This window comes from Lucilia cuprina, chromosome 4 (genome assembly GCF_022045245.1).
Source record: "Lucilia cuprina isolate Lc7/37 chromosome 4, ASM2204524v1, whole genome shotgun sequence".
Lineage (NCBI taxonomy): Eukaryota > Metazoa > Arthropoda > Insecta > Diptera > Calliphoridae > Lucilia > Lucilia cuprina.
Window position 1 is genome coordinate 9077499 of NC_060952.1, and position 22500 is coordinate 9099998.

Below are 22500 nucleotides of genomic sequence, written 5' to 3' on the forward strand. Positions count from 1 at the left end.
CGTTTAAAATACGTTAAGTTTTAGTTGTTAAGTGAACATTTTTGTAGATCATGATCAATTTCTGAATAAAACTTGAAAGCGAAACGTTGTGTTTTCCTGACGCTTACAGTATTATATTTAAGGTATAATTTCGAGCTTTTTAGCGTATATTTTACTCGTAAACTAAATTTTATTTAAACAATTCATTATTCGATTAATCGTTAGATTTCGTTAATTGAAAACACTAGATTTTGTTTAGCGCAAAATTTGTATTATTCACACAATGTTATTTATCACTAGATAAAATATGTCAACATTTATTTATTTTTAGTTTAAGAAGAAAACCAATGAGCTTTTGAAAATGTGTCGAAAAAAAAGTATTATTTAAATACAAAATTTACACAAATTTTCATACAATGTTTACAAAGAGAAAATATTGCAATTTTTTTTTAAGAAACAAGAAAAAATTGCATAATTTTTTAATGAAGCTTACCAGAAAGTGAATTAGTTCTACAATTGCAAAGTATAAATGTGCTGGATGTCTATGTCTTTCTATAGAAATTAATTTTTTGAAGATTCCAAATATCTTGAGGATCCAAAACTTTAATAATTCTTTTGAAAAGTTTGTAATATCAGACCATCAATAACGGAGATTTGAACCAATTTTCGAAACAAAATTTTGTCAATAATTCGAAACACAATGAAAATAACATGCAGTTTTATTGCTAAATGTTGCTGTATTTCGTTTTTCAGGAAAGTATACTGCAATGAATTTTATTTGGAATTAACATTTTCGGGACTATTGTAGAGAACTTTTCGAAAAAAAATTTTAGAACCTCTACTGTTTTTGTTTGAATTGGAATCAGTGCTATATATGTATATTTTCTTAAACTAAAACTATTATAAGTTTTAATAAACTATTCTTAAACAAATTTAAAACTAGTCGAAAAGAATTAGTTTATAAATGCTTTGAACAATCCTTTTCAAGAATCTGAATTGCTTCTTTTTAACTTGAAGTAACTAATACATAATTCCTGAATGAACTGTTAAAGCTTTTCTTCTCTTATCTCATTAAGGGCGGGTTTTTCAAATAAAGATAATCTACATTCATTGTTTAAACCAAGTTTAATATTTATTTCATTTATTTTTAATTTGTGTTTTTCAGTATACAGTAACGTTACTTATTATCTTAGTTTAACTGATTGTTATTGGCCAATTAAACATAGGGCGAGTTTTTCTGATATATATAATCTTCCTTCTTTGGTTAAACTTGGTTTGATATATGTTTCGTGTTTTTCAGTTATCATTAAAGATACTTATTATCTTAGTTTAACTGAGTGTAATTGGCCAATTAAACTCAAGGTATAAGTGAGAAAACACAATTAACAAAAACAATAAAACAATGATTTCGGAAGAACAAAAACATAATATTTTAAGTAAATTTCAATTTTCTAATTTGTTTTGTTTTATTTATTATTATTTTAAATGTTTATGGAACAATTTTTCAAAATTTTTCATTTTACAAAAGTAAAATTTGCAAAAAACAGCTGTTCATTGTTTATGTTTTTGAGTGAAAAGTGGGCAAAACTAACAAAGTTAACTAAACTTAAATCCATAACTGTAAAATACGATCATCGATTAAAGTCCGCCTAAATTTGTTCCGAGTTTAATCTAACAGCAAGTTAAGTATAGTTTAACTGAGTTTTAAGAAACCTGCCCTAAATTTTTTTTATATACATGTATGTATTTTTCAATGTCAAGTATAGATGGTTGCAACTTAAACTTAAAATCTCTCATAAATCTCGCTTTTTCTTTTCTTTTTTCATCTTTTGTTAAAATAAATTATCTTAGTTGTTAGTACAAGTTATTAGCATTAAATAAATAGAAAAATTTGACAAATAATTATAACATAACAATGTATTTTCCTCACACGTTAATTTACTAAATAAAGGTGTAAATTATAGCACAATTATTTACACATATTTTCGGGCAATTCATTTAAATACTGCCAGAATTTAAAAAAGATTATTTTATGCTTAAAGAATATTTAAAAATTGACTGATTAGTACAATTTAAAATGATCGAACAATTTTATACGAAAATAACTTGCCCTCTTTATAAGTTAGTAGAAATTGTACTAATAGCGGCTTTTATCATTGATTGACAAGAAAATTAGATTTAATGTAATTTTATAGATAGATAATGTTTTTTTTGTAATAAAAATATCAATTATTTGCGCTATTTATGAAAGCAGTAGTGTATCTAATATTTAATACAATTTTACGGCTTGTATTCTATATGAGATTACGCTATAATATAAGGGATTGAAACAAATTATTATTTATGCGCTCTATAAAACCACTTTGAACAAAAAATCACCAATAAAAATGTTGAGATAAGTATATTATGAACAAAATTAGAGAATCTTTATAAATGTTCAATAAAAAGTTTTAAATTAACCATTTAACAGATTCAAAATCTTATAGTTTAATAATTTCCTAAAACCTGCACAAACTTTTAATACATTTCTTCCATTCTAAAGCTTTTCAATTGCCACACTTTAAAAAAACTAAAAAAATCATCGCACGATTTTAAGAATAATTTTATAAAACATCCATCTTAGAATTTCGGTTGCAAATAATATGACATTTCTTATCACTCTCTAAAGATTAAATTCCAGTTTAGCATGCTTAATTTAAAATCACCTTATGGCGATAAAGAAAAACCAAAAACAAAACAAAGAAAAACAAATTAATTTGTTGTCCCCTCTTAATCATTCATAATAATTAAAAGTTAATGCTAACTGTTAAAAACAAATTAATTCATGAGATGTTTTATTTTCTATTTCCATTAGATAATTTCTGTTTAGTTGAAAATATGTAAATCTGTTTGGCAAAGAGAGAACTAGATTTTCAAATTGTTTGTGTTTTTGTTCGTATTTGTTAAAAAACTTAAATAAATAAAAAAGCCGGTTCAAAAAATAATGACATGAACAGAGATTTAAAAGAATTATAAGATGCAATTTTCTTTGGGCTTTTATAAATATGTCTGTTTTAAATGTTACTAACATAAAGTAACTAAAATTTAAATAAAATGTACTTCTAACAATGGTTCTAGCTGGCTTTAAAAAATCTACATTTTTCCTCTAAAAACAATTCTAGAATAAGTTCTCTGGGCAATGAAATTATCTGCTTTACAATTTACAAACGTTAAATGCACTTGATTTAAAATTTTTTAATGTAGAATAAATAATCAATTTCTCTCTCCTTGATATTATTTATCAACAAATAACATGTTCTACTTAAAAAAAAATATGCATATTTAAAATTGAATATAAGGAAATCTAAATTCAATAGACATTTAATAAAACTTCAAGTAAATTGTTTAATAAATTAATTCAAATCAAATAAAAGCACAAACGTTTTAGTATTACATTTTATTTCCCCTTTTGGCATTCGTGCGCTGTTAGTTTTTATTTTGTTTAAGTGTATAGTTGTTTAAGAATCTGTGTCTATTTATTTTTTATATGTAAGTATATAGAAAGGTACAAAGATCAAATTATATACATAAACAGAGGGTCTACTCTATAGTTGGCAAAATAAACTATATAATTATTTTTATTATTAAAAAAAAATACTAACATTTTTATTCAAAATTAAAACAATCTAATGATTCTCTAATTTATAACAGTTTTGTTTACTCTTGTGTATTTCTTCTTTTGTTTAGATTGCACTTTTGTACAAAAATTAAAATCCAATGTCCGAATTAACGTCATATAATAAATCGTATTTAGGTTTACAATTAATAGAAATAATTAAAATTTATTTCGAGAAAGATAAGAAGCTGAACTATATATAAGTAAAAAGAATTATGTATATTAATTTTTAATTTAAATTTTGAAGTGTTATTGACCACTAAGAAACCGACAGGAAATATATTATTCTATCTATATATCTATCTATCTATCTATCTATCTATCTATCTATCTATCTATCTATCTATCTATCTATCTATCTATCTATCTATCTATCTATCTATCTATCTATCTATCTATCTATCTATATATCTATATATCTATCTATCTATCTATCTATCTATCTATCTATCTATCTATCTATCTATCTATCTATCTATCTATCTATCTATCTATCTATCTATCTATCTATCTATCTATCTATCTATCTATCTATCTATCTATCTATCTATCTATCTATCTATCTATCTATCTATCTATCTATCTATCTATCTATCTATTGAGTACACCAGCAGTATTGATTATAGGGTGATCTTGTAATATTATTGCTTCTGAGTTGTTCCCCCGTCTTTACTTTTGTTTCGCTAAAGAGGCACGAGACTGTGTGTAGTGGTAGCATATATGTATATGAGTATTATTTCAATGCTGTTTTTGCATACGTATTAATAAATTTAATAACAACACAAATTGATAGATGTCATATACTTGTGATTGTTATTGTTCTTATTATCTATCCTTATAAATATGCAAGTAATTAACTAACTGTATGTACATACAAACACAGAACAAGAAATTGTAGTAAACAATTGTTCTTGTTATGAAAAAAAAGAAATACCTAACATTTTTGTGCAAAAATAACAAAATATTTATAAAATTTTTAAAAAAATAAAAAAGCTCTTATTTTTATAAAACGACTATAATTAATGCAAATGACGTAAATAAATGCAACTCTGCTAATAACAATAATAATTTAAAAAATGCATTCTTATCATTGAGCCGCCACCCTCTACCTCTTCAACTTTCTTTTCATTTTCAATAAATAATATCAAAAACAACAAAATAAAGGCACTTAGCATGCTAATAATACCGGTTAATTTGTACATATTTAATTTAATTGAATACATTTAGTTACTTAATAGAATAAACAACAGCAAAATATAAAAAAAGAAATGAAAATCTTTTGTCACAACTAAAGACCCAATGAGTAGTAGTGGTATGAGTTACATAACCACTTAATATCAAACTGTATGTACACAATTCTGCTGTTGTTTTTAGACATTTAACGTCATTAATTTTTTCCTTTCTTAATTCGGATTCATTTTGGAACAAATTTCCTTTAGCTTGGTGACCTAATAATAACTAATTTACTTTTTTAATACATAAAAAACACTCACCAGATTGAATACATTGTACTGCTTCCTCGGGTGTTACATTTGGCGGTTTGCGATTCAAGGGATGTGAGATTTCATTGGCATAAGTAAAGTAGTTATTGAGGCCAGCGACCATGGGTTGTCTTCCGCCGCCAACGACAACACGTCTTAGATTTTTAGCCAACATAGATGCCATGCTTAAACTGCTCTAAATATTTATTATAGATTTTTTTCGTATATAAAATTGAAAAATTTTAATTAATTTTTTTGTGAATACTCTGTTTGTACTTTTGACAAATGAGAAATTTATTTATTCGTTTTATTGGTTTAACAAAATTGTTTTTGTTTTTTTATTATTGCCTTCATTTATTACTAACCGTTTTTAGTTAACGCAAATTATTTTCTTTTGTTTAGCACACTCCTCCTTTCAAAAGTTAAATTTGGACTGATTTGTTTTATTTAAGTCAAAACGTAATTATTATTTTTTTATAAATTTGCGTCTGCTCTCAAAAAAATTTTCTAAAATTTTACGTAAAGTTACAGTAACAATCGAATGACGCAAGTAAAAGCTTTGGAAACGTAATACAAAAATAACAGGGCGAGTCGGAAATTAATAATTTATTGAAATTAAATTTGTTGAAAAAGCTAACCAACTAACCGGTGTTCTATAAATCGACTTTCGAATAATCGAACAATCGACTTTTTGTCGAAAAAATCGAAGTCGACTATTTTGTTCCAAAAGTCGATAACTCGACTATTGTCTATGAAAAAAGTCGAGTTTGTCGAAAAAAAGTCGAAAAGTCGGAAAGAGTTGAAAAAAGTCGAAAAGTTGAAAAAAGCCGAAAAGTCGGAAAAAGTCGAAAAAACCTGGAAATGTCGAAAAGTCGGAAAAAGTCGAAAGAAGTTGAAAAAAAATCAGAAAAGTCGAAAATAGTCGAAAAGTCGAAAATAGAAAGAAGTCAAAAAACTCAAAAAATTGCAACAAATAGAAAAAATATAAATAAAATTTTTTTATTAATAATAACAAATAATAATAATATAATGTTAAATGGCAAAAGTCGAAAAAAGTCGAAAAGTCGAATATTTACTAAATATTAAAAGTCGAAAAGTCGAAAAATCGACTTTTAACTTAATGCAAAAAGTCGAAAAGTCGACTTTTCATAAAATGCAAAAAGTCGACTTTTCGTTTCAACTATAGAACCCTAAAACTAACTAACTAACGAACTAACTAACTAACTAACTAACTAACTAACTAACTAACTAACTAACTAACTAACTAACTAACTAACGAACTAACTACCTAACTAACTTACTAACTGACTGACTAACTATCTTTTAGGCATGTGCAATAAAGTTCTATCTAAGTTATCTTCTAAGTTAAAAGTCGACTTTTCGACTTTTTGCATTTTATGAAAAGTCGATTTTTCGCGTTTTAGTATTTTATAAATATTCGACTTTTCGACTTTACCGACTTTTCGACTATTATTTACAAAGACGACTTTTCGATTTATAGAACCCTACTGTGCAATAAATTTTTAAAATTAAATAAAACGTATTTTCATTTATTGATTTTTCATAATTTATTTAAATTTTTATAAATATTAAATGACTAATTTAATATAATTTAAAAGCAGTACTTAGATTTCATTATATTACAATATTATCTTTTATGTATATGAGAAAAAGAAAATTTTAAAATTACTACAAAATAATTAACAATATGTATAATAAAAACTAACGATTATAATATTAACAAAAAACACATTTACAAATTAATATTACTTTACATATTACTTAATAGTTTTTGTTTTTTACTTTTACAATTTACATAAGAATTTTATCAAAATTAACAAAGTAAACAAGTTATTTAAAATCATTTTTAAATTTAAAATCCTAACGTTTTTAACGTAACATTTTCGAGTAAGTAATTGCGTTTTATGCTTCAACTCTGTTTTCGCTTTACGTTGTAATTGAACAACTCTGTTATTGGCATAAGTTTCTTTTCAGTTTTTTTAGTTTCGTTGTTCTTACCGTAAGTGTGCCGGAAAAAGTGTTAATGATTTAGTGAATGAAAAATCGCTTTAAAATTATTAAAAAATTAATAAAAAGTTGTTTAAAATAAAGTTCAAAAGTTAAATTATAAAATTGAGTAAAAATATTAAAGAAAATATTTAATTTTTTAAGTTTTTTCTTCTTTTCAAAAAAAAAAAAAAAAATTGTATGTGTGTTTTCTTTTACATGAGTGTTGGTTTTGTTTTTCTTGGCAAATGGCGCCAATTGAATGTGGCTGTTGTTTACACTAAACATCGTTGTAAAGCTTTTATTTGACGTTAATTTTGTTTTGTTTACGTTATTATTGTAGCCACTATAAAATTGGAGCTTTTTTATATTTTTAAAATGGCGCTTTTAGTTTGTTTTCACACCATTATGTGTATTGAGAGTAACGGTTATTTTTTGAAAAAAATATTGGAATAAAATGTGATAAAATAAAAAATAATAAAGTAAAATATGATAAAATTAATAAAAAAAATTAAAAAATAATGAAAATTTATAAAATAAAAAAGAAACACATATTATATAACAACTAAACTAAATAAATTAATTCGAGAATTTATCAACAATCAGCTAAAAATCAAGGTAATTTTTTATATTTAATTAATCCTGATCAATATGTTAATTTAATCTGATTTAGAATATTAATATAAAATTTTACAAATATTTGTAAAATTTTAAAACAAAGTCTACTTTTTTTTAAAGAATTGTACAGCGCTGAATCCGAATCTGGCCTAAAAACCTGTTATTTTCTAGAATCTAGATATTGGAAATATAACAGAGCTTAAACCATTAGTTTAAACTTTAAAATCGCTATATTTCAATTTCAAGGAAATGATGATATTCTTAAAACATGAGTTGATGTGAATATTAAAAGGACAGATTCGCTTTCAGAAAAGTATACTTTGGATCTTTGGATTACAAATTTGTTTGAGTTTTTAATAAAAAAGTTTTATTGAATTAATTAAACAAATAGTTAACAAAAAACCTTAGGAAACAACTTAAACATGACAAGAACTTACACAAAATAAATATATATTTAAAAATTATAAAAATATGTATTATTAATGACATTTTAACTTAGAATTTAACATTTAATTTTTACACGAAAAACTAATATTATTTTACAAAATTTTTGTAAATATGTTTACACGCTAACTAATTTACATTAATACATATAAAAGAAATAACAAAAATACACCTAAAGAAAAAACTTAAAATTTTAATAAAAATTGTCTTTTTCTAAACAACTTTTGCAACAGTAGAACTTTGTTATAACGATTCACTGATTGAAGAAACGTGTGATGGTCCCTTTATATAGGATTTGAATTTTAAATTTGTTATTAAATTTAAACGATTGTTATTTTATAAAAAAGACTCGTTTTAACCAAGTTTTACTGCATTTGGTTTGTTGGTTTTCATTATTGTTTTTTTTAATAAATAAATTACATTTTCCTATAATTATTGGCCTTTTGAATGCATGTTATCGTTTTATTTATTGTTTTGTTTAAACTGTTTAAATTAAATACTTAAAAACTAATTCAGTTGTAATTTTTTGGTATTTTTTGTTTTTAATTCCTATGGAGAATTTTCTTTCCTTTTATTTATTTTTATTTTTTTAATATTAATAGTTTTTGTTAGAATAAAGTATTAGAGGAAAAATTAATATATTTTTATACTTAAAAGGGTCTTTTAAGATTTTCTTAAATTGTGCTTAAATTTCTTTTAATTTTAGCTAATTAACTAAGTTTTTATTTTAGTTTTACATTTTGTAAAGAAATTGTTTTATTTTAAGTTGTCATAAGTGATGTGAGTTTGAGAAAAAAACTAAAAGCTTGTAAACAATGGAAGTGTTAAGTAAAGTTTCGATTTTTACAGACAAATTTCTGTAAATAAAATTTTAAATTTTGCTTATCACTTTTAACTCTTAACACCTCAATTGTGAACAACCACATTTTTTAAATTTCCTTTAATTTATATGTGTGTTTACGCTTTTTTTAACTTTTATCGCTTAAGTATTTAAAATTAAAAAAAAAAGAAAAATAATAATAAATTTACCTAAACACTTAAATTCATCTAGTAATTAAAGTCATATTCATACACAGTTCATGATCACGACGATCACCCCAACCGCCATTGCCTTTACGTAATTTAGTCTTTTTAATTAGACTAGCAACGGTAAGGGTTAATGATTTAGGAAATATTTGCCCAGATTTGCGAGCAATACGTAAGACCTGTTGAACTTTTGAAATCACTTGATTTGATTCACAATTTTTCTTTTTGTGATGGACGCCACTAAAAAAAATAAATACAAAGATTGTTTCAGTAAATTTTCATTAAATTAAACTCTATTACTCACCATTCACCAATATGAAAAACTCTAGGGCCTTTTACAATCATTGCATGCAATTTGTGTTGTAAACATTGTTGCGATACATGTTGCAATGACCAATCCCAATTGTAATCGTCATAAGAACAAAAATGTTGACGGCATTTTCGTATACTATTCCAGGTGCTGCGATTAAATGCAAAACCCATATTATGTTTACTACTAATCCAGGGCATAACTTCTACCTAAAGATAAACAAATTGAAAGCAAAAAAAATAAACAAAATAAATCATAAACATTTGCTAATGTTAAATTAGTTTTTAAAGCTTAAGGCTGGTAGGAAAAAAAGGATAAAATAACTTTTAAGCAAACAACTAAAACTAAATTATATTTAAAAAAGTTTTTAAACAAATTAGCAAACAATATGAGGTATTAGAAATGTTTATTAAATGACTGAAATACATACATATATTTAGCTAAACAATAACAAGCATAAAAGGGAAATATTAACAATAGCTAAATAATAATTAAAATATCTCTGAATTTTATAAAAAAACAATTGAATTAAATAATATAATTTTAGTTATTGAAAAGTTTTTTTAAACATGTAATTTTCTAAATATTGAATAAAATATAATGGAAAAAATTAACCAAAAACAGACTAATATATTTTTTACATAGTTAGCACTTTTAAAAAAACTAAACTATATATTTATTATTATTTAATTCATAAACTCAGGAGGAAATTATAAAATATTGTAAAAACGGTACTTTAAAACACGTTGCATTTATAATTTTAAGTTCAGTTCTAGTTCATTTCTAGTTCAGTTCTAATTCAGTTCTAGTTCAGTTCTAGTTCAGTTCTAGATCAGTTCTAGTTCAGTTCTAGTTCAGTTCTAGTTCAGTTCTAGTTCAGTTCTAGTTCAGTTCTAGTTCAGTTCTAGTTCAGTTCTAGTTCAGTTCTAGTTCAGTTCTAGTTCAGTTCTAGTTCAGTTCTAGTTCAGTTCTAGTTCAGTTCTAGTTCAGTTCTAGTTCAGTTCTAGTTCAGTTCTAGTTCAGTTCAAGTTTAGTTCTGGCTCAGTTCTGGCTCATTTTAGCTCAGTTCAATTCTTTGACCAATAACTATCGTAAAGGATGCTCGAATGAATTTATATGTAAATATTTTGGTGCTTATCCTTGAAAAGCATATTCTAAGGTTAGCTTAATTGGTTTTACTATTAATATTTACTAAGTTTTATTGGTTCGAAAATATCATAGACTATAAAACTGATATATTATATTAAACAATTTTTTGTATTATTTGTTTTTATTTTATATATACCTATAATGAATGATTCACTATACCACTATAAAGGTCTAAAAGACAATTCCTTTTATCGATTGAATAAATGTATTTTTGTAATGTTGTTACAATTTCATAATATATAAATACCTCAAAGTACTTGTTAATGCTCAACGGTTGTTTTGGCATTTTTGACATGCGATATTTTATCTGCATACAGAAATATACATCAATTCTTACAAATGACATACATGCATAGATACAGATACAAATAAGTATATATTTGAAAACGAATGATAACGAAAAATTATAATTAAATTATAAAGTTCAAATTATATAAATTTAGTATTATAGTAATAAATACTATTAAACAATAAATTTTAATAGACATTCAAACAGACAATCAGTCATACAAACGGGCAACATAGAACATGTAATAAATCACAATTATAAAAAATAAACTAACAACCGTTTAAAATAAAAACACATACAAAACGATTAAAATACAATTACTATAGTTAAACAAATGAATGGTAATTGAACAGAGTGTTGCCAAAAGGAAATGTTATTTGGATCATTAATGTTAAATCTCTATACATATTTGTCTTAAATAAAATAAGACTGACAAAACTAGAGATACAGCATTGGCATTAAAAACCACACTTGAATGCCAACTGCTTTTATGAACTGAGATTTGAAAATTTTAGAGTATAAAATTTTGAAGACTTCACAATATTGGACCGTATTGAAATTACATTTATTTTTGTAGTACCCTTCGCTTAGATTTGCAAGTAGTTTGTACGGAAATTTGTTAATACTAAATGATTTAGATAAATATAATGACTGAAACTGAAATACATGTACAAATTAATTGTAACATCTAAAATGATATTGTATGACTCGTTCAGTGTTTTTAATTTTAATGAAACGTTTCGATAACCTACAAATTACACATTTATGAGCGTGAAAACGGTAAAAAATTATCATGCAATTAAAAATTTAGTTTTTAATTAATAATGCAATTAAAAATGGAAATTTGAAGAAATTACTACTAGTTTTAGTTCTAGTTCAGTTTTAGTTCAGTTCCAGTTCAGTTCTAGTTCAGCTCTAGTTCAGTTTTAGTTCAGTTCTAGTTCAGTTCTAGTTCAGTTCTAGTTCAGTTCTAGTTCAGTTCTAGTTCAGTTCTAGTTCAGTTCTAGTTCAGTTCTAGTTCAGTTCTAGTTCAGTTCTAGTTCAGTTCTAGTTCAGTTCTAGTTCAGTTCTAGTTCAGTTCTAGTTCAGTTCTAGTTCAGTTCTAGTTCAGTTCTAGTTCAATTCTAGTTAAGTTCTAGTTCTAGTTCAGTTTTAGGTCAGCTCAAGTTCACTTCTAGTTAAGAAATAATTGAGATTATAGAGGCGACTTCTATCAAAATAGTTTTTTTAAAAATTCTCTCTAAAAATAAACTTTTTATGGAAGATTGTCTAAATTACTAGAAAAAAGTAATTTATGCTCAATTATAAATAATTCTTATAAATTTCATACTTTCAGTAACGGTAGAGCAATTACATTAAGTTGAAATAAAATTGACCTACAAACGCTAACAATGTTGTATTTTTCACACGGTGTGACCTCATTAAAATCAATTAATGTAATGTTAAAAGAAATTTCATCTCAAAGTAATGCTACCAAAATAGAATGGAAACTTGGGAAAGAGAAAATACATGGATGCTAAAGCAAGATAATAAGCAAAAGAAAATAAAATTAAGAAAAAAAGAATCGAATGTAGCAAGCAAATGGATATGATAAGCAAAAGAAAAATAAATTATAGTTTTTTTTTCTTTTTCTCAATGTAATGTAATGATATTTTACTGTAAGTATATCGTTTTTATTGGGATACCTTCTGATAGACAGAATACAATGATGGTAAGACATGATAACTCCATGTCTGTTGTGCACCTGATTGAGAAGTGCTCTTAGTTGTAGTGCTCGCTGCTGAGGTGATGGAAAAGGTGCCATGTGAATTGCTATTTGGATTTGTATCACCCACATATGATTTTAATTTACTGTTATTATTATTTTTAATTTTATTATTGTGATTAGTTAGAATATTATTATCTTCATTATTATTATCGTAATATCTATTATAATGTTTATTATTGTTGTTACTATTATTAATATTGTTATTATTGTTAGAAGAAGATGATGTTAAAGCTGATTGCGATGATAATTGTAGTGATTTTCTATTCCTATGATACGAATATCCTAATAAATTGTTAGTAGAGATCAGCGAGGAAGAAGCATATTGATTGCTATATGATTTTTGTTTTGACTGCAGCACACGCACACACACAATTAAAAAAAGTATACATATAAATTAAATAAATTATAAGAAAAAATGTATTTCTGTTTATATGTATAATAAATAGAAGATTATTGTATGTAATGTTTATGATTGATAAATTAATATGTAAGTTAATATAGGATTAATTATAAGAGTTTTAAATTACAATTGAAACGATACGCCACAAACCACATAAAAATAGCATAAACACAATGGGACTGAATGAGAATATAAATAATAAAATTAAATATTAAAGTTAAAAATATCAGCTAAAATAATTAATACATCCCCTTACCTAACACAGTAAATTATATTTAAATATTTATATAACTACTATGATATCTAAATTTCTCTTTAAACTGGAAAATTTCGATCGCTATCAAATGTTACAAAATTTGCTGCAGATTCCACAATTTACAGAGTTGTATTTCTAGTAAAAATATTTAATTCAAATGTTCGAATGATTGCAAAGAAGGGAATGAAAAGCATATGAACATAAAATTTTGTATAAGTGCCATACTAGTATTAAAATAATACTAAAACCTGAACAATTACACTTTTTCTTAACACATATAACTAAAAAATCTAAATAAGAAAAGTGATCAAAAATTAAAATATTAAAAAAAACTTTTATTACTTTCACAAGCCATATTCTCTAGATTTGTATTCATTAAAATTGCCATTAATCACTCTAAATGTATTTTCAACACTGTACTTAACGAAAGCTAACATTAATAGGTGATCACTTAAATTGAGCAATATTTTTTGCTACGTTAATTTAATTTATAAAATAATTTAAAACAATTTCAATTTCTCAAACATTTGCAGTTAGTTTATGGCCCATCGAATGAATTGTAATTTATTGATGATTCACTTTTTTCTTTCTGTTTTGATTTGTTTGTTATTTTCATAAATACACGTTTATAGAACGGGGAGAGAAAACAAACACAATTTGGAAAAAAAATGTAGTAAACAAAATTATTAAATAAAAAATCTTATTAATGCAAAAAGAAACAGATTTCAAAGGAATTTTGATGTAAGGTTAAGGTGAAGAAAGACAACAAATTAACAAAGAAATCGAAGTATTCATTTGATGTAAATCTTTTGTTAAATGAACTAAATTTATAGAATTTTTATTTATACTTATTACTAAACTTACCTTGCTATTGTATGTGTAATAATTAAATGTCTTTAAATAGGTGCCTAATGATAAAATGTTACATTGTGGACATAAATCTTTTGTTCGCCTTTGCATCATCTCCAATAGATATAGAAAATCTTCGGCTACATAATGATCTTCTTCCAGGAATAACACTAAACCTGCATAGATTTCATAAATTTGTTAGCATTAGATCATAGACTTATGTATAGATTAATTATATGCTAGATCATATACAATACTATAGGGTAGGCAAGACAAATAGACAAGACTAGTCTAAAATCAAGACAATAGACTAGTCTTAAGTCAAGACTTAGACTAGACTATAGACTAGACTATAGACTAGACTATAGACTAGACTATAGACTAGACTATAGACTAGACTATAGACTAGACTATAGACTAGACTATAGACTAGACTATAGACTAGACTATAGACTAGACTATAGACTAGACTATAGACTAGACTATAGACTAGACTATAGACTAGACTATAGACTAGACTATAGACTAGACTATAGACTAGACTATAGACTAGACTATAGACTTGACTATAGATTAGATTAAAGACTAGACTATAGGCTAGGGTATAAATGTGTTCAAATGAGTCTTTGTCATATTTTACCTGTATGATATCTTGTCACTTCCAATTGATCGAAAACCCTATTGGCCTTCCACCACCAATGATGTTTTGTTTGTGTAAATTTTGCCTCTCTGTAATGTCCATATAGATCAGGATATAGTGCGTTATTGCATTTACGAATTATGGCTCTGCAAATAAATGAAGAGTTTTTCCAAATAAAATGTTTAAAAAACCATGGCCGTATTAACTTATTTCTGATCGAATGAAAAGAAATATATCGCAAGCAATGTCAAGTTAATTGGTTCTTGGATATTGTTTAAAATTTACTTACTGATCTTTTTTAATATCACGTGGACAGTCATCCGGATCTACGCCCGGAAATTCATGTGGATGTGTTTGTATTGAATGTGGATAAAATATCTGAAATTGTATGTTATTTTAAAAGTAGATTTCTTTTATTAAAAAATCAAAAATAAAAACTAAAGTCCAGGGATCAATTTCTTTATAGAACTTCAAATTTAGGATCTACTTAGAGTCAAAAATTATAATACTTATTATTATTTTTTCTGTTAAACTTACCTGCATAACTTTACAAAAGTCTATACTCTGTACTAAATCATTAATATCTTCATCATAAAAATCATGCGAAAATATTAATAGAACTTTAGAAATATCACGAGCCTGAGCTAGGCTCACGATCAAATGGCGTAGGTATGTAATACGAGTGTGAACCTGTAGCAAAGACAAGCAAAATTAAAAAAAAATTAGTAGAGATGAAAAATTAAAAGATTTATGATCGGAACTCACTTGTACTACAATTATCACAGAATCATTTTGTAGCGGACCAAATGTATATTCATTTAAAACTAATTGCATTTCATTATATTTGGCAATTTGTCGTTTAATCTCCGTTATATTTGGTGGATGATATAAATCGACAAAACTAACCGAACCGCCAGCACCATTCAATAAAGAACCATTATGTTGTACTTGAAAAAGTGAAACGAGAATTAAAATTAATTTTTAATTTAAATAAAACAATATACAAAAACTTACAACTAGCTGCTAAAGTTTGATTACGTGTTTTGGGTGTTAGAAATTTGTGTAAAACAGATGGCACCATTGACAATATGGCATCAACTGAATCATTTGTGGGTTCTGTAAACAAGTTGTCACGAGATTCAGCTGGAAAAGAAACAAGTATTTTTTTGGAATTATACGATAAATCTTAAATATTTATTTATTATAATTAAAATGATTTAAATATACTTACGAAAATTAAAAGCATGTAATTGTAGGAATAAAAATATTACTAAAGTTATCACAATTATGCCTCGTATATAATAAGTATTACGTTTACGATGCATTGTCCCCGTATTAGGTAGGGGTAAAGGTATACGTCGACCTATAGGTATATGAAAGTAATACGTATTTTTTATATATATTTTTAATTATAAAATTTCAAACGTTATTACTTACCTCTCATGCTGTTTGAAATTGAAATTCAAATGGTGTTTTTTTTGGCTGGGAGGTATTTTTATTATTAACGTACCATTTTGACTGTAATATAAGAAAACAAAATAAGATATCTTACAATTAGCACTTTTAGCACAATTCTCAATTAACAAATACATATTTTAAGATAAGTAAAATTTGTTTAGTTCAAGGCCATCGATTTATTTAACAAACATTTTTGCCGATTTTTTTAGAGATGCAAGAACATATAACATCCCAGCAAAAAAAAAAAATCGAACAACTTCGTCATCATTTGCACCTCTGATTAAACTACATTTTTGTTATGTAACTTTTTGCTGGGATATTTATGAGCTGAATAGCCATTTTCGGGTGATATAGATGTATGGGCGCTAGGTGAAATAATATAGACTGTTATATCTAAATCGATTAGTTATTTTGAACCAATTGTTATACTTTAGGCTTTAAATTCAAATTCAACTAAATTACTGACTTTGAAGTGCTTAAAGCTACAAAAACCCGGGTTTTTACCCGAGCTAAAGATCTTGGAGGTGTTTGGCAAAAACATTTTCAAGTTCTATTCGGATCCACCTTTCAGATAAATAGTATCACTTCCCAGGTATTTATTTGTGTATCATAGTGTAGTTTAAGGGAATATGTAAATGTTTTAACTGAATTTTTGGGTTTTTAAATCTCGAAAGAAAATACTAGAAGCTTATGTCAACCGATTCTCAGAGAATGCTTTAGAGATATAGCATTCTCTGAGGATCGGTAAAATTTTTACTAAACTCTGGAAGAGGGATTTTGTAAAGAATCCTGAAAGATTTTATAACTAGACAACATTTAACAAATATAATACTTTTTAGGACTATATATTTATCCGATCGTTTTTCTATTCTATTAATTGTTATTTGGACTAGTATATGTACTATTATATAGACTAGACAATACACTAATCTAATGACTAATTTATAGACTAGTCTTATATGTAGTTAATAGACTACTTTATTCTCTAGTCCAAAGAGATACAATAGACTGTCTATTGGATAGTCTAAGAATCAGTCCATTGACTAAATGATCTTATTTATTGATTTAAAGTATTTTTAACTAGACGTTTAAAGTATTTCTAGGGACTATTCTATCAATAAGTCGGCTTGTAATGCTTTTGTTCTATAGTGATATAAATTTGTAAAAATTTAGATTTGATACAATTCAATTCAAAAAAGTACACTTTTAAATGCTATTTTGTACAATTTGAAAATTCCATTACCCAATACAGGGTACAGTGAAACATTTAATGATAGCCATGCCCACAACGCCCATAATACTTATGTTAATTAAGTAAAACCTTTTCATTTATAGAAATATTTGTAACTTTAATGATTATAGTAGATTATTAAAAACATTTTAAAAGTAGGCGTGGCCAATACAAATATTTCACTTAAACATATTTGTTAAGCTTAATGCTTAACTGCAAACAGTAAAATTGTGTATTCATCTATATTTAATCTACAAAATTTCACACCCTCATATATACCTCAATAGGTATTAAAGTCTTATACCATATTAATCCATTTGAACCTGCAAAGTCTCAAAACATTTCCGGTATTATTTTTTTTTGTTTTTTTTTCTTTACAACTAAATTTACTTAAATTTCCCCTTTGTATTGACTTAACATATTCGAATGCTTTGTGGATTTGAGTAATGACTGTAGCATTAATCCGTTTTGTTGCAAAATCTTATTTCAAAACCTATTAAATTACAATTGTATATATTTACATATACAACAGCATGATGAATGAATAAAAGCAAAAGTGGCAATCTCCACTTTTGTATATTTTAAAATAAGTAGGAAAAATAAGTATGTATGTATATATTTCTACACATACAGACATACATGTTTTTGAAAAATACTCTATTATTTTAAAACTTTATATTAGTAAAAGGAACTAATATAAAGCATAATAACATCTGAAATTTCCAATAAAAATAGATAGATACTTTTGCTCAAAGCTAATTTTGAAAAAATACTTTTACAAAGATTTATTGAAATTACATGGAGATAGCTGCTTTTGCTTTTAAACTTTGTCAAATGCTATTATTACACCATGTATTATTTAATCAACACATCAATTTTGTTTTACATAAGTAAATAAAGCAAAGCAAATAAATAAATAATTTATGTATTTTGTGGGTTTTTCAATCTTTATTTCTTTGCAAAATTTTCTTAAGAATTATTGCAGTCAATTACAATTTATTTTTACATATTCATTCACTCATCATACACTTGATTTCATTTTAGATATTGTGTTGTTTTTGTTATATTTTCTACGTTCATATTTTGTAGGTGAAAATGTAAACGAGTATGACGATGATGATGATGAAGATGAGTATATAATGGATGAATGAATGGACTTGTATTCAAAACCTAAATTTCTTTAACATCCACTTGTATGCATATCAGTAATGGAAAATTCAGTGTTTTAGTACCATTTGGCAAAGAAATTCTAGTCTGTAGTCTAGTCTGTAGTCTAGTCTGTAGTCTAGTCTATAGTCTAGTCTATAGTCTAGTCTGTAGTCCAGTCTATAGTCTAGTCTATAGTCTACTCTATAGTCTAGCCTATAGTCTAGTCTATAGTCTAGTCTATAGTCTAGTCTATAGTCTAGTCTATAGTCTAGTCTATAGTCTAGTCTATAGTCTAGTCTACAGTCTAGTCTATAGTCTAGTCTATAGTCTAGTCTATCGTCTAGTCTATAGTATAGTCTATAGTATAGTCTATAGTATAGTCTATATTCTTGTCTATAGTCTAGCATATAGTCTAGTCTATAGTCTAGTCTTTTAAATAGTTCATAGTCTAGTCTAGTCCGTCGCAATCTATGTCCTTCCTGAAAATAAGTTCAGTACTGTAAAAAAATATAATTTTTAGTACTTTTATACAAATTTAACTATCCATCCCTGATTCATAGTTAGTCATTCATACATAAATACTTGCTGTAGTTCACACAAATTACGAAAAAATAACATAAAAATGGAATAAAAGATGTGGGTTATTTAGAACATTTTCTTCTATTTTTTTTTGTCATACAAATCATGAGAAGAAAATAGAGGAAAAACTATATTTATATATGTATGTTTTTTTATAAATAATATTTATTTTCCCATTAGAGAAAACGTTTTCATTTTATTTAATTTTTTTTTGCCAATGTTTGAAAATGTTAACGAAAATCTATCAGTGTATGTATGTATGTCGTTTGTAAATGAATATTTGTAATTATATTTGTGTTTAGTGCTGTGAAAATTGAGACTCTTATGATTACTATAGCTGTATACCTATAGTATTTTAATTGGAATTTTTAATTTGCATTAAATATGTATAAGAATAAAGTTTCTTGGAAACAAATTAAAGTGTTTTGTTACAAAGTATTTATATATACCTATACAAATTGCTCCAAATTTTGCGAACAAAAAGTAAATATGTACTATGTAGTTTGTAGAATGTGTAGTTTGTTCGTTAACAAATAAGAACCATTAAGATTGGCGAGGTAGTATAAAATTTATGATTTAAAGATAGATTATTTTAAATCAAGTACATACCATTCTAATCATTACCAGACTCCTTATAAGTATCCAGACGGTATATAGTAATGATTGAAAAATTACTTGTTTAATAAGTAGTAGTCATAACAAACCTACAATATTGCTATGACATCTGAACTAATTTCAATTAACATTTTGGTTATATCCATTATTTGACACTGGCCTAGTTCCTTTATTTCCTTCTTCGTAATAGCCTTAATCAACTATGTGCCGATCTCTAGTATATACATATTTGCCAAATATAAAACCTTTAATAATAATATGTTATTTTCTATTCGTTTTTATTGTTTTCACAAAACTTTTGCAACACTAACTTAAATATGTAAATTAGTTTTAGTGTGACCGTTATTTATGTTATACACATGTATGTGTTTAAGTAAGTGTATGTTTTTACTACCCATATACATGTATTTACATATATATTTTTCTGTCATTTACAATAAACTACAAAGATATTTTCTGTAAGTTTGTAAATTCTTTTGTAAGGTCAATGTTTGTTTTTCTTATTCGTTTCTTCTTTTTTTTCTACCCATTTCTTGTTATTTTATATTTTCTTTTAACATTTTACAACATAAACACAACTTACATACAACCTTACCCTCCAATATAAGCGATTTATTTAGTCACATGTACTCTATACATATTAGGTTAGTGTCAAATGAAACGATCAGATGGCAAAACATGTTAAATTGTTTCCAAAATACTGTTTGCGTTTAATAGATTTAGTGAAGTCTCAAAGAAATGGTTCTTATGAAAACTCCTAAAAGCCGTGATACACGGTTGTCAGATCCTACATCGTTGTCAGTATAATGTTCAGAAAATATCAAACAATCGTTTGAACTTACAATTTTTCTTTTGCAACGTTGTCAGAAAAAGCATTACTGACAATATTGCAAAACAAAATTTGTTATTAGACATTTTCTGCACATTTTACTGCCAACGCTAAAAGATCTAACAACCGTGTATACATAGCATTAGAAGTACTTAAGGAACACAACATTGTTTTGAAAGAGCAGGTTCCAGGTCCAATTGGTAACATGAATAGTTCATATATAGCTGTTCAAGAATCTAAACATTACATTCTAAAGTGATTCTTTTTGCAATAATTTAAAAAAAATAAAAAACTTTTGCTCCTTAAAATTGGAACCATTCTACTGTACATTATACTATGTAAATAAATTGTTGTGTATGTAACTGTTGTTTATAAAATATTGAAAACTTTGCAAAAAACATGAAAAAAAGAAAAAAAAAATAACTAATAATAATAATAAAAAAAGAAAACGTTAACGAATAAAACACTTGTAGTTGTTAAGAAGCATTTAATAGTCACTTGAGGCACGTTTACCACTGTGACGTTGAACGTTGCATGCCTCATTAGTGATTGTGTGTGTGGGTATTTTGTTATGATGACTTCATCGCCAGTTTGAAGTCAAATCTCCAGGCATTTCTTTAATTAGACAATAAGCATTGTGTTGCAATTTTGTATTAACACGTTTAAAACAAAAACAAACTAAATTTGTTCCGAAAGGTTTGGTTCTCAAAGTAGAATATGTGAAAAATTTTAAACCCTTCTAATATTATGTTAATAATAAGATCCCTGTAGGTCTATGAAATCCAAATTGAAATTAACACTTATTCTTTTACAAAGTCGGACTTATCATTAAGAAAATATACATTCGTTTCGGTTGCTTTTGACATTTTGTAATTTTTTGTGGTTTGTCGTCTGTCGCTTTGTTTATAATTTGATAGATTTTTTCTCTTTATATATAAACACATTTTTTCCTCTATATAAGATATTTAACACATCTTTCTAAAAAAACCTTTCTAATATTATTATTATTATTAACATTTATTAGATCTATTTAGGTCTATGAGATCCGAATGGAAAGCAACACTTATTCTCTAAGTCGGATTAGTAATTAAAAACAAATACATTCGTTAACGTTGCTTTTGACATTTTGTAAATTTTTGTGGTTTGTCGTCTGTCGCTTTGTTTATAATTTAATAGTTTTCTCTCTTTATAAATAAACACATTTTTTCCATATTTGTGGTTTGTCGTCTGTCGCTTTGTTTATAATTTGATAGTTTTTTTCTCTTTATAAATAAACACATTTTTTCCTCTATATAAGATATTTAACACATTTTTCTTTCCCTTTCTTATTACACTGTCGTTCACTTTGTCTCTTTCACCCGTTTTGCATCTATCATGTGATTGATGTATCATTAAATAAATAATGTTAAAAAACATTTGCTACTAAATACTTAAATAATTAGAAAATAAATTAAATTAAAAGTTATAGATTTACTTGCTACAACAAATCTCTACATTAGACGATTTATCTAGTTACAAATGTGTTCTGACTTTAGTATATCAGTGGATAGGATACATTTTAATAAATAATTTTGTAGAAAGATTTTATTGGACCCTAAACTAAGGGCGTGTTTCTTACTACTCAGTTAAACTCAGCTTAACTTGCTGTTGAATTAAACTCGCCACAAATTTAGGCGGACTTTAAACGATGATTGTGTTTTTCAGGTATGGATTTAGAATCAGTTAACTGTGTTAGCCAACTTTTCAGACAAATATATAATGAACAGCT

The 22500-nt window shown here is 25.8% G+C and overlaps 2 protein-coding genes across 4 annotated transcripts in view; both read right to left on the reverse strand.

Annotated features, from left to right (window-relative positions):
- LOC111685988 (4-hydroxybutyrate coenzyme A transferase) overlaps nucleotides 1-5633 on the reverse strand; it is a 13985-nt gene extending 8352 nt beyond the window's left edge. The window contains exons 1-2 of one of the 2 annotated variants that reach the window (XM_023448287.2): nucleotides 5481-5633; nucleotides 5128-5306 (exon numbers count right to left, since the gene is read on the reverse strand). In XM_023448287.2, the coding sequence (XP_023304055.1) occupies nucleotides 5128-5299 (172 nt within the window). In that variant the 5' untranslated portion in view covers nucleotides 5300-5306; nucleotides 5481-5633. Of the gene's footprint in view, nucleotides 1-5127; nucleotides 5312-5480 lie in introns of both variants that reach the window. The other variant, XM_023448278.2, reaches the window with a different exon arrangement.
- Nucleotides 5634-8840: 3207 nt separating this feature from the next.
- Nucleotides 8841-22500, reverse strand: part of LOC111685972 (alpha-1,6-mannosyl-glycoprotein 2-beta-N-acetylglucosaminyltransferase) — a 24884-nt gene continuing 11224 nt past the window's right edge. The window contains exons 2-12 of one of the 2 annotated variants that reach the window (XM_046950798.1): nucleotides 16309-16389; nucleotides 16103-16234; nucleotides 15886-16014; nucleotides 15637-15818; nucleotides 15409-15561; nucleotides 15161-15249; nucleotides 14872-15017; nucleotides 14247-14407; nucleotides 12644-13075; nucleotides 9515-9729; nucleotides 8841-9450 (exon numbers count right to left, since the gene is read on the reverse strand). In XM_046950798.1, the coding sequence (XP_046806754.1) occupies nucleotides 9228-9450; nucleotides 9515-9729; nucleotides 12644-13075; nucleotides 14247-14407; nucleotides 14872-15017; nucleotides 15161-15249; nucleotides 15409-15561; nucleotides 15637-15818; nucleotides 15886-16014; nucleotides 16103-16234; nucleotides 16309-16315 (1869 nt within the window). In that variant the 5' untranslated portion in view covers nucleotides 16316-16389 and the 3' untranslated portion in view covers nucleotides 8841-9227. The remainder of the gene's footprint in view (nucleotides 9451-9514; nucleotides 9730-12643; nucleotides 13076-14246; nucleotides 14408-14871; nucleotides 15018-15160; nucleotides 15250-15408; nucleotides 15562-15636; nucleotides 15819-15885; nucleotides 16015-16102; nucleotides 16235-16308; nucleotides 16390-22500) is intronic. The other variant, XM_046950799.1, reaches the window with a different exon arrangement.